At 40.3% G+C, this 12,906-nt stretch overlaps 1 protein-coding gene across 1 annotated transcript; it reads left to right on the forward strand.

Annotated features, from left to right (window-relative positions):
* LOC8078326 (fatty-acid-binding protein 3, chloroplastic) lies at positions 7,823-11,818 on the forward strand. The gene is made up of 5 exons (XM_002451823.2): positions 7,823-8,162; positions 9,283-9,381; positions 9,957-10,100; positions 10,173-10,387; positions 11,280-11,818. Exons 1-5 carry the CDS (start codon positions 7,835-7,837, stop codon positions 11,436-11,438), a joined length of 945 nt encoding a protein of 314 aa, XP_002451868.1. The 5' UTR covers positions 7,823-7,834; the 3' UTR covers positions 11,439-11,818.

The raw sequence follows: 12,906 nt of genomic DNA on the forward strand, positions 1-12,906 counted from the left end.
TCCGTGCTGCTCCAAGTGTTGATTATGTGAGGAAACCACTTGTCAATTGTTTACTGTTCAACACTAATAGTGAGCGAAAACAAAAAAAGTAATACCATGATGCACAATAGTTTAATCACTTGCTATATGGTAAACTAAACTGAAAAGGGGAATTTGAATGATTGAAAAAAGATGTAAGAACTCTTCTCACTGTCGAATAGAGTTTTTATTATTATTATTATGAAACTGAATAATGATTCCATGGGTGAATAATTGAAGAAACAGACAAAAGCTATTAAAGACTCACCTAGTCGGTCAGAAGTTGATCATCGCCAGTTTGAGGTTGTTAAATATATTTGGACAAAGTTAGATAATGATTCCATAAGAACCTACAAATTTCCATTGGTAAGGATGTGACCATATGAATTTTAGATTCCTCAAAAAAAAACATATGAATTTTGCAGAGGTATCCTGATGATCAGAGATAAAATTCTTATGAATATTTTCCAATAATCCTAAGAATCACTATGATCCCATATGCATTGACCCGACCAGACCAAAAATCTAGAATCAGTCACATACACATCATGACAAAGAACTCCAAGTCTCCAATGGTGATCTCAACCATGATTTTACACATGCCATGATCCGATGCACGCTTAATGAATGATAGAAATTCCAAAAGTGACCATAGGGCAGGAAAAGGACAAATAAAGCATCAACGGATAATTGATGATCATGTTCGGCGCTCAACTGCAGACTGCTCCTGCATGCTCAGAGTTGAACCACTGAAATTGCAGCTATGCACGGCGGACGGCGCGCAGATCATGGTTGCTGGCAACGTCAAGTTGACCACCAAGATTGTCGATATATATACTCCATGTAGATGGCAAGGTGGAGCAGTAGGATGTATGATCCTTCGTATGCCCACGTATAGGCACACACTGTATCAAATTAAATTGTTGCTTGGTGGAAAGAACAAAAGTTATGACGCAAAGGTGGAGAAATAAAGTTCCTTTTGATTATTTGGTGTAACACCCAAAATTTGATTTCTAATTAATAGGAATTAATTTGATAATTTAAGAATTTTTGCGAGCATTTGAATCTAGCAAAATGAATAATTTTTGTGCAAATTAAAATTCACCATAAATTAGAAACATGAATTTGCTTTCATGCTGGTGCATAAATGTTTTTTTTGTATGTTCTGTTTTTATTGTGATTATTTTGCTTCAAAGCTTCTTTGGAAAAGGAATTGAGAAAAGAAAACAGAAAAGAATTTAAAAAAAAGGGGAAACAAAAGCCCAGCCGAAGCCCAGTCCCGGCCTGCTTGCCCCGCACGCGGCCCAGCAATCCCGCGGCCCACCAAGCACCCAGGCGGAACCGCGCGCACTCCTTCCCCCTCCTCTGACCGACATCTGGGGCCCGCCCCTCTACCGCTGGCAGGTGGGACCCACGGCGCGACACCTTCCCTTTCCTTGTTCGTAACCGAGCCGGATGCCTCGCCAATCCGATCCCGTGTTGATCGGGATTGGTTGTTCCCGTGCGCCGCAAATACCAAAGACAGCTTTCACAACAAGGTATGGGTTGTATGAGTATACAGTTATGTCTTTTGGTTTGACCAATCCACCAGCTTACTTTATGTACATGATGAATAAAGTATTTATGGAGTATCTTGATAAGTTTGTGGTGGTTTTTATTGATGATATATTGGTATTCTCTAAAACCAAGGAAGAACATGCTGAACATCTGAGATTGGTCTTACAGAAACTTAGAGAACATAAGCTATATGCTAAGCGTAGTAAATGTGAGTTTTGGTTGGAAGAAGTTTCTTTTCTTGGTCATGTTGTTTCTAATGGTGGTATTGCAGTGGATCCTAGTAAGGTGAAAGATGTGCTGAATTGGAAACCACCTACAGATGTAAGTGAAATTCGCAGTTTTCTTGGTTTAGCTGGTTACTATCGTAGATTCATTGAAGGGTTCTCAAAACTTGCAAAGCCTATGACTGCTCTGTTGGAGAAGAATGCTAAGTTTGTGTGGTCTGATAAGTGTCAAGCTAGTTTTGAGGAGTTCAAGAAGAGATTGACTACTGCACCTGTGTTGGTTTTGCCAGATCTGAGTAAGAGTTTCTCTATCTATTGTGATGCTTCTCGTCTGGATTTGGGTTGTGTTCTTATGCAAGAAGGTAGAGTTGTTGCTTATGCATCTAGACAGTTGAGGAAACATGAACTGAATTATCCTACTCATGATCTAGAGTTAGCAGGTGTGGTTCATGCATTGAAGATTTAGAGACACTACTTGATTGGGCATAAGAGTGACATATACACTAATCATAAGAGTCTGAAGTACATCTTCACCCAGACAGATCTGAATTTGAGGCAACAAAGAAGGTTGGAACTGATAAAGGATTATGATTTGGAAGTGCATTACCATCCTGGAAATGCGAACGTCGTAGCTGATGCACTTAGCAGAAAGAAATATGCTAATGAGCTTCGGGCGACACCTGAATCTGAGGAGTTGTGTGCTGAATTTGCATATCTGAACTTGGGAATTGTAGTAAATGCTATGGAAATTGAGGTCACTCCTACTCTAGAGGAAGAGATATTGAAAGGACAGTTAGAAGATGAGAAACTAAAGGAGATAGCACAGAATGTGGTACTAGGCAAGGCACCAGGCTTCAGAATAGATGACAATGGTGTATTGTGGTTTGGAAAAAGGATATGTGTTCCTGAAGTGAAGGTTGTTCGTGATATGATTCTGAGAGAGGCTCATGAGTCAGCATATTCCATTCACCCTGGTAGCACTAAGATGTATCTAGATCTGAGACAGAAGTACTGGTGGTATGGTTTAAAGAGAGATGTAGCTGAGTATGTTGCTTTGTGTGATACTTGTCAGCGAGTGAAAGCTGAACACCAGAGGCCAGCTGGACTGTTGCAACCAATGAAGATTCTTGAATGGAAGTGGGAAGAAGTGGGTATGGATTTCATAGTGGGTTTACCACGTACACAGAGAAGGTATGACTCAATATGGGTGATAGTAGATCGTTTGACTAAAGTTGCTCACTTCATACCTGTTAAAACTAAGTACACTGGAGAACGCCTAGCTGAGCTGTATATGGAGAGAATTGTTTGTTTGCATGGGGTACCTAAGAAGATTGTGTCTGATAGGGGTACTCAATTCACGTCTCACTTTTGGAAAGCAGTGCATGATTCATTGGGAAGCAAGTTGAATTTCAGTACAGCGTATCATCCACAGACAGATGGACAGACTGAGAGGATCAATCAGATATTGGAGGATATGTTGAGAGCTTGTGCTTTGCAGTATGGGGCTAGTTGGGACAAGAGTTTGCCATATGCAGAATTCTCCTACAACAATAGCTATCAGCAAAGTCTTAAAATGGCACCGTTCGAGGCACTATATGGTCGGAAGTGCAGGACACCTTTGTTTTGGAATCAGACAGGAGAGACTCAGGTGTTTGGGACAAATGTGCTTAGACATGCAGAACAACAAGTGCGGACTATTCGGGATAACTTGAGAATTGCTCAATCTCGTCAGAAAAGCTATGCAGATACGCGTAGGAGAGAGCTGGCTTTTGAAGAAGGTGATTATGTCTATCTGAAAGTGTCACCTATGCGGAGTGTGAAGAGGTTTAATATGAAGGGAAAGTTAGCTCCAAGGTATGTTGGTCCGTTTAAAGTATTAGAAAGGCGTGGAGAAGTAGCATATCGGTTAGAATTGCCTGAAAGTTTGTCTGGTGTGCACGATGTGTTCCATGTGTCTCAACTTAAGAAGTGTTTGCGTGTACCTGAGGAGCAACTACCATTGGAAGAACTTTCTGTTAAAGGTGATCTCACTTATGAGGAGTATCCGGTTAGAATATTGGAGACAGCCGAGAGAGTCACCAGAAGTCGAGTCATCAGAATGTGCAAAGTACAGTGGAATCGACATTCGGAAGTAGAGGCAACTTGGGAAAGAGAGGATGATATGAGGAAATCATACTCATATCTGTTCGAGTAAGCACCGTTGAATCTCGAGGACGAGATTCTTTTAAGGGGGTAGAGTTTGTAACACCCAAAAATTGATTTCTAATTAATAGGAATTAATTTGATAATTTAAGAATTTTTGCGAGCATTTGAATCTAGCAAAATGAATAATTTTTGTGCAAATTAAAATTCACCATAAATTAGAAACATGAATTTGCATTCATGCTGGTGCATAAATGTTTTTTTTGTATGTTCTGTTTTTATTGTGATTATTTTGCTTCAAAGCTTCTTTGGAAAAGGAATTGAGAAAAGAAAACAGAAAAGAATTTAAAAAAAAGGGGAAACAAAAGCCCAGCCGAAGCCCAGTCCCGGCCTGCTTGCCCCGCACGCGGCCCAGCAATCCCGCGGCCCACCAAGCACCCAGGCGGAACCGCGCGCACTCCTTCCCCCTCCTCTGACCGACATCTGGGGCCCGCCCCTCTACCGCTGGCAGGTGGGACCCACGGCGCGGCACCTTCCCTTTCCTTGTTCGTAACCGAGCCGGATGCCTCGCCAATCCGATCCCGTGTTGATCGGGATTGGTTGTTCCCGTGCGCCGCAAGCTTCTATAAAGATCCCAAGCTCCGCCCGCACCCCGCCTTACCCTTCTGCGCCGCAAAAAAACCGAACCCTAGCTGCCTAGGATAGCGCGTTCGAGAGCTCGTCGAAACCGCCTCGCTCTCCACCGCGGCGTTAGCTCCCTGCGCATTCCCCGGCCGAATCGAACCCCTAGGTGAGCTCGCGGCACTCTTCTCTACCCGCTCATGGTCTCGGTTTACGTTTTGGTGCTCGGAAACGAGAAGTGGGCGACGCCGGCGAGCTTCACGGCGGCGCCCATGGCGCACCGCCGCGCCGGCGAGCAGGAGTCGGCCGGCCCGCCGCCGAGGACCCCTAGGAGCAGTTCGTGACCATCCAACCGACGATCAACGGCCGAGATTAGAACATACCTGTTCGCGGGGAATCTTCATAAAGAGTCCCTGGAAAGATTGGTTAATTACCCCGCGGTCCCTGGCGCCCTGGAACAGATTACGTTTTCTTTGTTTGAAAGCGTATTCCCGTCTGGTTCAACTCGGTTTATATTTTCAGCTAATTACAGAATTGCCACTGAACTTAGATTGCTTATAAAATATTCATTTTAACTCCATTTTTGTCCATCCAAATTGCGTTAGGTTCATAATTATATGCTCTACATGTTAGAACTATTTATTCTCTATTTTGAAACTTTTTATTTATGCAGTAGCATTTAATTATTTACTTCTCTATAGGAAATCCTAGAAAATTCATATCTTTCACGTTTTAATTCCGATTTTCGTGAACTTTACGTTTATGTGATCGTAGCGCTGCGTAGAATATTTTTATAAACCTTTATATTTGTTTTACCACTGTTTGGTGTATTGTTCTAATTATATCTTGTTTGCTTCGTGTATGATTGTCTACATTGGATTGCGTGTTGTTGATTGATGATTGGGAATAGACGGTGAGCCGTACGTTGGTGACCAAGACCAAGCTTTTGAGGACCAGCAAGCTCAGGAGAGCTTTGAGCAAGGCAAGTATAACTTGGGATCATCCTTGTTACCTATTCACTTATAACTACACATATATATCATATGCATGCTATCACCTTGTCGACCTTAGCAAAATCATAGATGATTGTTACCTGTATTCCTTGCTACCGACTTGATATGCATTTGGTTTAGATGTGCTAGTGCTTGATATAATCCATGATCTTGTAAGATGATTAATAGCTATGCAATGAACATAAAAGAATGACAAATAACTGTATGAGATCTTGTCTGTACGTGATCACCCGGGATAACAGTGCAACCATGAGGGCTATAATGGCTCTGGCTTTAGCTCAGTATGAAGCCCTTTTCTAGCTTGTTAGAGGTTACCCGAAAGGGCGGAGGGGCTGAACCGTTTTGGGTATAGTGCGAGCCCCTGTCCCTATGTGTATAGGCTGCGCGTCATTGTGCCATTCGAAAGAGGGGTATCTATATCTGCGCGCAAAGGAAACCTTGCGGCCCTAACATGTTAGACGAACTACTGAAAGGCTTCATAGTGATCCCTGCCGACCTCCCTAGGAAGGGGGTTAAGAGATTAGCTACCTCGGGCGAAAGGGTAAATCATGACTTATGGGTAAAGATGTACAACCTCTGCAGAGTGTAAAACTAGTATACTAGCCGAGCTCACGGTCAGGAGCGGCCTTGGGGACATCTACATTAAGATGATGAGCTTAACATGTTATTATGATCATTTGATTATCGTTTATGCTATGAGTTAATTATGCTTACACTTGATCATGTGATTAATGGATTATTTATGCTACCTTGACAATTGCTATTTAATTATGAACATGCTATCCACCATGAAAAGCTAAATGCAGTCAAACCGGAGTCAGCTATTTGAGCCTCATGAACCCCTAGTTATACTTGTTGAGTACGATATGTGCTCACTCTTGCAATTTCCCAACACCTCAGGATATGATAATGAAGATGACTGGAATGAGGATTACCGCTATGAGTACTAGGTTTGGAGTCAACCAGTCAACAGTGTCCCTGTGTGGAGCTTTCGTCGAGAGCGTTGTTTACATCTTGCTATCATTTTTGTATGAGACTATGTGATATATTATATTCCGCTATGTAATAAACACTGCAATGGTACATTTGAGATTTGTCTACTTATGTGTGCGACTGTTTCTGGGGCACATATGAGTCTTTTATGCATTCTATTTTGTTCTTAAAATATGGGTGTGACATTTGGTGATGCATTGGACATGTAGTTGAATTGTTGAAACGAAGGAAGATTAAAGAGAGTAGAGAGAACTGAAGAGATGAAACATGGTGGAGAAATGAAGTGGCAAGTTGAGAGAAATTAAATTGTGAGGTGGGGTCTTTAGATGACCTGGCTTCACAAAGTCGCAGAAAAATACTCTAGTAGGGATCTCCTATTTAGGCCTTGTTTAGTTCCAAAATTTCGTTTGTATTTGACAAATATTGTCCAATCATGAACTAACTAGGCTCAAAAGATTCGTCTCGTCAATTTCGACCAAATTGTGTAATTAGTTTTTATTTTTGTCTATATTTAATACTCCATGCATACATCTAAAGATTTGATGTGACAGGGAATCTGAAAAATTTTGTAAATTTTTTTGGGAACTAAACAAGGCCTTAGTTCACCCAAAAACCAAAAAGTTTTCAAGATTCCGTACATATATAAAACATTAAATATAGATTAAAAACAAAAACTAATTACACAATTTGATTTTAAATCATAAGACGAATCTTTTAACTCTAGTTATCTATAAAAGCACTTACAATGCAATACTCTATCACAGAGTCCAAGACAATTAATTACATATTATTTATGGTATTTTGCTGATGTGGCAGCATATTTATTGAAGAAAGCGACAGAAAAAATAAGACTCCAAGTCTTATTTAGACTCTAAGTCCACATTGTTCAAGATAATAAATAACTTTAGACTCTATAATAGAGTCTGCATTGTGAGTGCCCTAATTGGACAATATTTGCCACAGACAGCGAAATCTAAAAAAATTTAGCATCTAAGGCCTTGTTTAGTTCCGAAAATTTTTTGGTTTTCAGAACTGTAGCACTTTCGTTTTTTTTATAAACATTATCCAATCATAGAGTAACTAGGCTTAAAAGATTTATCTCGTAATTTACAGGTAAACTGTGCAATTAGTTTTTATTTTTGTCTATATTTAATGTTCTATGTATGTGTTGTAAGATTCGATGTGACAGAGAATCTTGAAAAGATTTTGGTTTTTGAGTGAACTAAACAATGCAAAGCGATAGAGGATGCAAAGGAGCCCCCCCTCATGGAGACACAGCTCACGCCACGGCAGATAAGGCCACGTGCATCCTTCGCTGCTCCGTGCTCACCAGCGCTCTCCTCCAGTCTCCACTTCACTTCGTCCCTGATCGCCGGGCGAGCAGCGGCAACGGCCATGATGAGCTTGGCGTCCGGCGTTCCCTCCGCGCAGGCATTCCCCGCGTTAATGACTCCCGCCGCTGGCTCCCACACCCACTGTCGGGTCCACACGCATGCGGCGGCCTCCAAGAGCGGATTGGCCTGCCGCGTCGCGCGCAGCGGGAGCGGTGGCGCTCGGTGGCTGCCGGTCTCCTGTGCAGCGGGGGGCGGCGCAGGTTAGGATCTCTGTGACTGTGACTCGTCTATTTATGGTTGCTGCAAGTTTTGGTTCCCAATTTCCCCTTCAGTTCGAACTTGGGATGTAATTGCTAAGTTTAGGTAATTATTAGGTTCTTACTCTTCGAAATTATGTTAATGTAGCTACTGATGTTGAATGATTGGATGTTCAAGAAAGTAGAACAGTTAGATTTGAGTAATTGGTGATGCAGCATGGGAGGAATTTGCTTGGGGCACTCTTGAGGGAGATAAGGCGTTCGCTTCATACTTATATACTTATCCAACAGTGTGGAGTCATCGAATCAGATCTAAGTTCTTGAATGAACTGGTGCAATTTCTAGTGGCCTCAATTTCTACATCTTCGGTGAGAACTAATAGTTGAGACGTCAACCAAAAGAAATTGCCAATTCATATCCCGATTCATACCTACTCACGTTATCTATATTCAGGAGACTAGGAGAGTACATCCTGAGCAACGACTAACAGTAGTTTTCATCCTCTTTTATGCTCTGTACTCGTTTCTGTTCCATGTTTACCATCTCTGGCCTGAGCGATATTCCTGTTATCCAAAATAGTTTTAGGGCGGAGAAATCGATTGGGACTGATACCTGATCTATCTTTTTATTTTCCCCTTTTGTGTGCACGCACATCTTAGCTAGCAATGCATGTATTTTATACAACTTCTGTTGCTCCTTAATATCAGGTTGGTCGCACCATCAAGTATGAAAAGAATCATTCTTGCCAGTTGCCACAGTCAAATCTACAGAAGACCTGATTCTTGGTGTTCCCCTGATGACTGTCAATCTGTCGGACTTGCACTTAAGTCTCATGTACACATATAGCAATGTTCAGAATATATATCTTCAAATTTGACATATGAATATGTTATAAGTTGTCATTGGTTGATTAGGAGTCTTTACATTTAAAAAAAAATTACAACCAATCATCTAGCTGCAAATCTTGCTATCTTCGCTTTTCAAGCTTTAGAAAAGAGGATTGTTAGATAAACTGTCTGTCTCAAGTTTGCTTGTCACGATTTTTTTCTCTTCAAACGTGTTTGAGTTTTTTCTCAAGAATATTTACTATTACAATGGTGCAACCCATCTTCTTTCTCTGTAGTTGGTGATGCTTTTGTTACTGAGGACACAACAAATGTGAAGTTTCCTCGGGAACTAACGGTTCCAGGCTATACATACCCTTTGGTTGCAGTTGGCACAGGTATATTTCGCTGTCATGTCAATATCAAACTAAATTCCGTATTGTCCTTTCACCTTTTTCTCATACTGACTTTTGTGGTTCAGTTGGTCTGTGATAATAGAGGGTTTAAGTGGTCGAATAAATGGGTTATAACATGTCTGTTAATAAGCTTTCTTGTAAAGCCGGGTGGGTACCTTTGATCTAAGTACTGGATTCATGATCATATGTTATATTTTCTAACTATCCAACCGGTTAAACCTCACATAGTGTATCAAGCTTGTTTGCTAGAATGAATCGGCTCTAACTAAAAGGACACTCAATAATGTCATATTCTTAAGAAACTAGGAAAGAAGTCAGAAGCCTCCTTCCATTTTTGATATAGTCATCTACTCATCTCTCTCTTTGGATAAGCTCATTCAAGCTAAAGTTTGTAGGGAAAACCAAAAAGCAGCCAGGGAAACCTCAAAGTTAACTGTTGTGCTCCCAGTATCAGGGGTGCAAGATAGATATATAAGTAAAAATTATGTTTTCAGACTTAACTTCAATGTATATTATAGTTATAATAGTTCACAATTTGATTTTTATCTCACTTTTAGGTTACAGAGATAAGTTCTTTGTCAAAGTATATGCTGCGGCGTTCTATGTAGATTACTCACTTCGCCTTGATACTGAGCAATGGAAAGAAAAGATTGGTATTGAGAGCTTTGACGGTTCCTCTGTTTTTGACTCCATTTTTAAGGGTAAGAGATAACTATCAATCCCCAAATTTAAGGAATCGTAATATGTGCTAATGTAACTAGTTTATTTTGCAGCACCAGTTGTGAAATCATTAAGCATAATTCTTGTTAGAGATGTTGATGGCAAGACCTTTGTGAATGCTCTAAATGATGTCATTGCTCGCCAAATAAAAAACCCAAATGCTGAGGAAGAATCTTCCCTGTCAACCTTGCAGAATACCTTTCTTGGGCGCAATCTCAAACAGGGAACAAACATATACTTAACTTGGCTTGAACCCAAAAGAATGCTGGTGAGTCACAGTCAATTCTGTGAATATTATGAATCTTCGACGGTGTTTCATTCCTCAAAGTTGAATACTGACAGTATAAACTATTTAGAAATAACAAACAACTATCCCACAATGAATTCACTTCCATCGTACAAGAATTAACAATGCTTCTATTAGGACTTGATACGTCAAGGTTGGAGCTCACTTTTGTCTGTACTGCTACTTCTGTCAGATCATTATCCAATGTGCAGCATTTCGTGGTAATGAGGCTAATAGAAAATAGTGGAATTCAAACAGTAAATATGACAATAGATGGTGGTTCGATTGGATAGGATTAAATGGAAATGACCTGCTAACTTCTTTCCGTCATGTAAATTTATCTACATTACCTTGCTGAATAAAAGCGGGAATGCATTGGCATAAGAATTGACAACTTGTACAAATCAGAAAAAACAGACACATTGGCACCTTTTTTATCCAATGAAAAAAATGCAAATCTATATTTAATTCTACTACTAGGATGCAAATCTTATTGGTTTTAACTGACTAGAGCACTTTTCTAAATTGTAGACCTTAAAGCTTAGTTGAGGTTTACAAAAAGCTTGAATTGCAACAAAGATTAACAGTAAAGCTGGAATTCTGTTGGTTAGTCAGATTTCCGTTTAATCTACTGATGTATTTATTCATTTTTTGTAGTTTTTGAATATTTAACATTAAATTATATTTTTGTTAGTTACTGAACCGAATGATCATTGCATTCTGGAAAAATTGTAACAACTCAAGTTTGTGCATAAATAAAAGTATAAAAAAGGGGACTTGTAGAGATTTATGTAGAGAGTGAGCTCAACTTTTTTTGGGGGGGAGGGGGGAAGAGTGAGCTTAATTTTAATGCTGTTATTTTTTGTTGCTGTAGATTTCCATTTCCGAAAATCAAGATCCACGTCAAGTTGATGCAGAGATCGAATCTGCTACTGTTAATTATGCTCTATACGATGGCTTCTTTGGTAAATCCCCAGTGTCCCCTTCTTTGAGATCATCTACAGCCCGATTGCTGGAAGCGCTTCTGCAGTGACAACTCAATCGTGGTCCCATCATTTTTTTTTTGAGAAACTTTCCATCAGTGATTGCTAGGAGTGGTTATTTCCCTACGGATTGCTTTACATTTCCATCATTCAACTTGCCTAGCCCAACTTGCTCCGTGGAAATGGATTTTTCAGGGGCAGTAGAAACTATTAACTGCCCTTGGAAATTGATTTTCAGGGGTGGTTATTGTTGTGAACCACACCTAGAAAATGTTTCACATTTTTGAAAGTTTCATGGCAATTTTGAAAGATTTCATCCTGCCAATTTCATCAAATTGAATCCATGCCACATGTATGATACCAATATAGTATAAACTTAGTGACATACTGTATATTTAGTAATTTAGTCGGAATCATCACGATTATTTCATGTACATCAACATCTATCATTTCAATTAATGAACATATATATGCACCACATTGTACATCAATTTTAATGAACATTTGTCACTGTAACTTCTCCCGCTCACAAAGAAGTTGCAGTCTCGGCTCTTTCCATAGAAGAAAATGCAATTGCAATGAATAAGACGTAGGATGTACTGGCGATGCCTAGAATGTCGCCCCGGCCGTTAAGGTGCCAAAGCCTGTTGGGATCGCAAGATTGCAGTAAAAACACGAAAAAGGCAACGGTAAAATAAAGATGGTTGGAAAGAACTGCTTCTGTTTTGGTCGGCTTAATATATATATATATATATATATATATATATATATATATATATATATATATATATATATATATATATTTGTAATTTGCTTGGCCGTCCGCTAATTGTAACTTGAATTCTTATTGTTGGTACCATAGATCTGCTTTAGTACTGCATATACATCTTTAGATAAAAATAGGATTAAAGGATCAAGGTTCTCCTAGTGTCCCATCAATTTACATTTTACCTATATTTAGGGCTTATTTGGATAGAGTTGACCTTTTTGGGCTAATTTCGAAGCAACGCTGAGATAGAAAACCCCTCTACGAACTCATGAATTTCTCACCCTAGAAAAAGTCAGGGATCCTACGAGTTTCCAAATTAGCCCTTATAGTCTCTAAAGACCCAAATAGGGTGACTAAACCAATTAATCCATTAGTCTCTTGGGGTGACTAAAGAGGACTAAACGGCAAAAAAGACACTCCTCACCCCTTTCGAACCCTGTCATTCCTAAACCCTGCCCACTTGCCGCCGCCTACGAAGCACTCCTCTCCTTTCACTTTAATTTCTCATGCACTTCTACACTCCCCACTGCTGCACCTGCTCCTCCCGAGATTGTCACATCTCATCTCTCACCGGCACCATCCACCATGGATGGGCACCGGGACGACTTTAGGGACTTCTTCTCTCAGGCGAATGCTTCCCTAGTCGCCCCCTGCTTCTTTGCTTCTCCGGCTATCCCCAGCACCACGACTTTGGCCTTTTTCTCCTATGCATCGTCATATCGTCCAACGGCCTTCGGCCTCTCTGCTCC

Source organism: Sorghum bicolor, chromosome 4, assembly GCF_000003195.3.
Source record: "Sorghum bicolor cultivar BTx623 chromosome 4, Sorghum_bicolor_NCBIv3, whole genome shotgun sequence".
NCBI lineage: Eukaryota > Viridiplantae > Streptophyta > Magnoliopsida > Poales > Poaceae > Sorghum > Sorghum bicolor.

What these genes read in the sequence shown, in the direction of transcription:
- LOC8078326 (XM_002451823.2), top strand. Translation starts at nt 7,835, where the DNA reads ATGGAGACACAGCTCACGCCACGGCAGATAAGGCCACGTGCATCCTTC. An exon ending in TTTTGACTCCATTTTTAAGG is followed by an intron (nt 10,101 to 10,172) that starts GTAAGAGATAAC and finishes TTTATTTTGCAG; the next exon opens with CACCAGTTGTGAAATCATTA. An exon ending in TTGAACCCAAAAGAATGCTG is followed by an intron (nt 10,388 to 11,279) that starts GTGAGTCACAGT and finishes TTGTTGCTGTAG; the next exon opens with ATTTCCATTTCCGAAAATCA.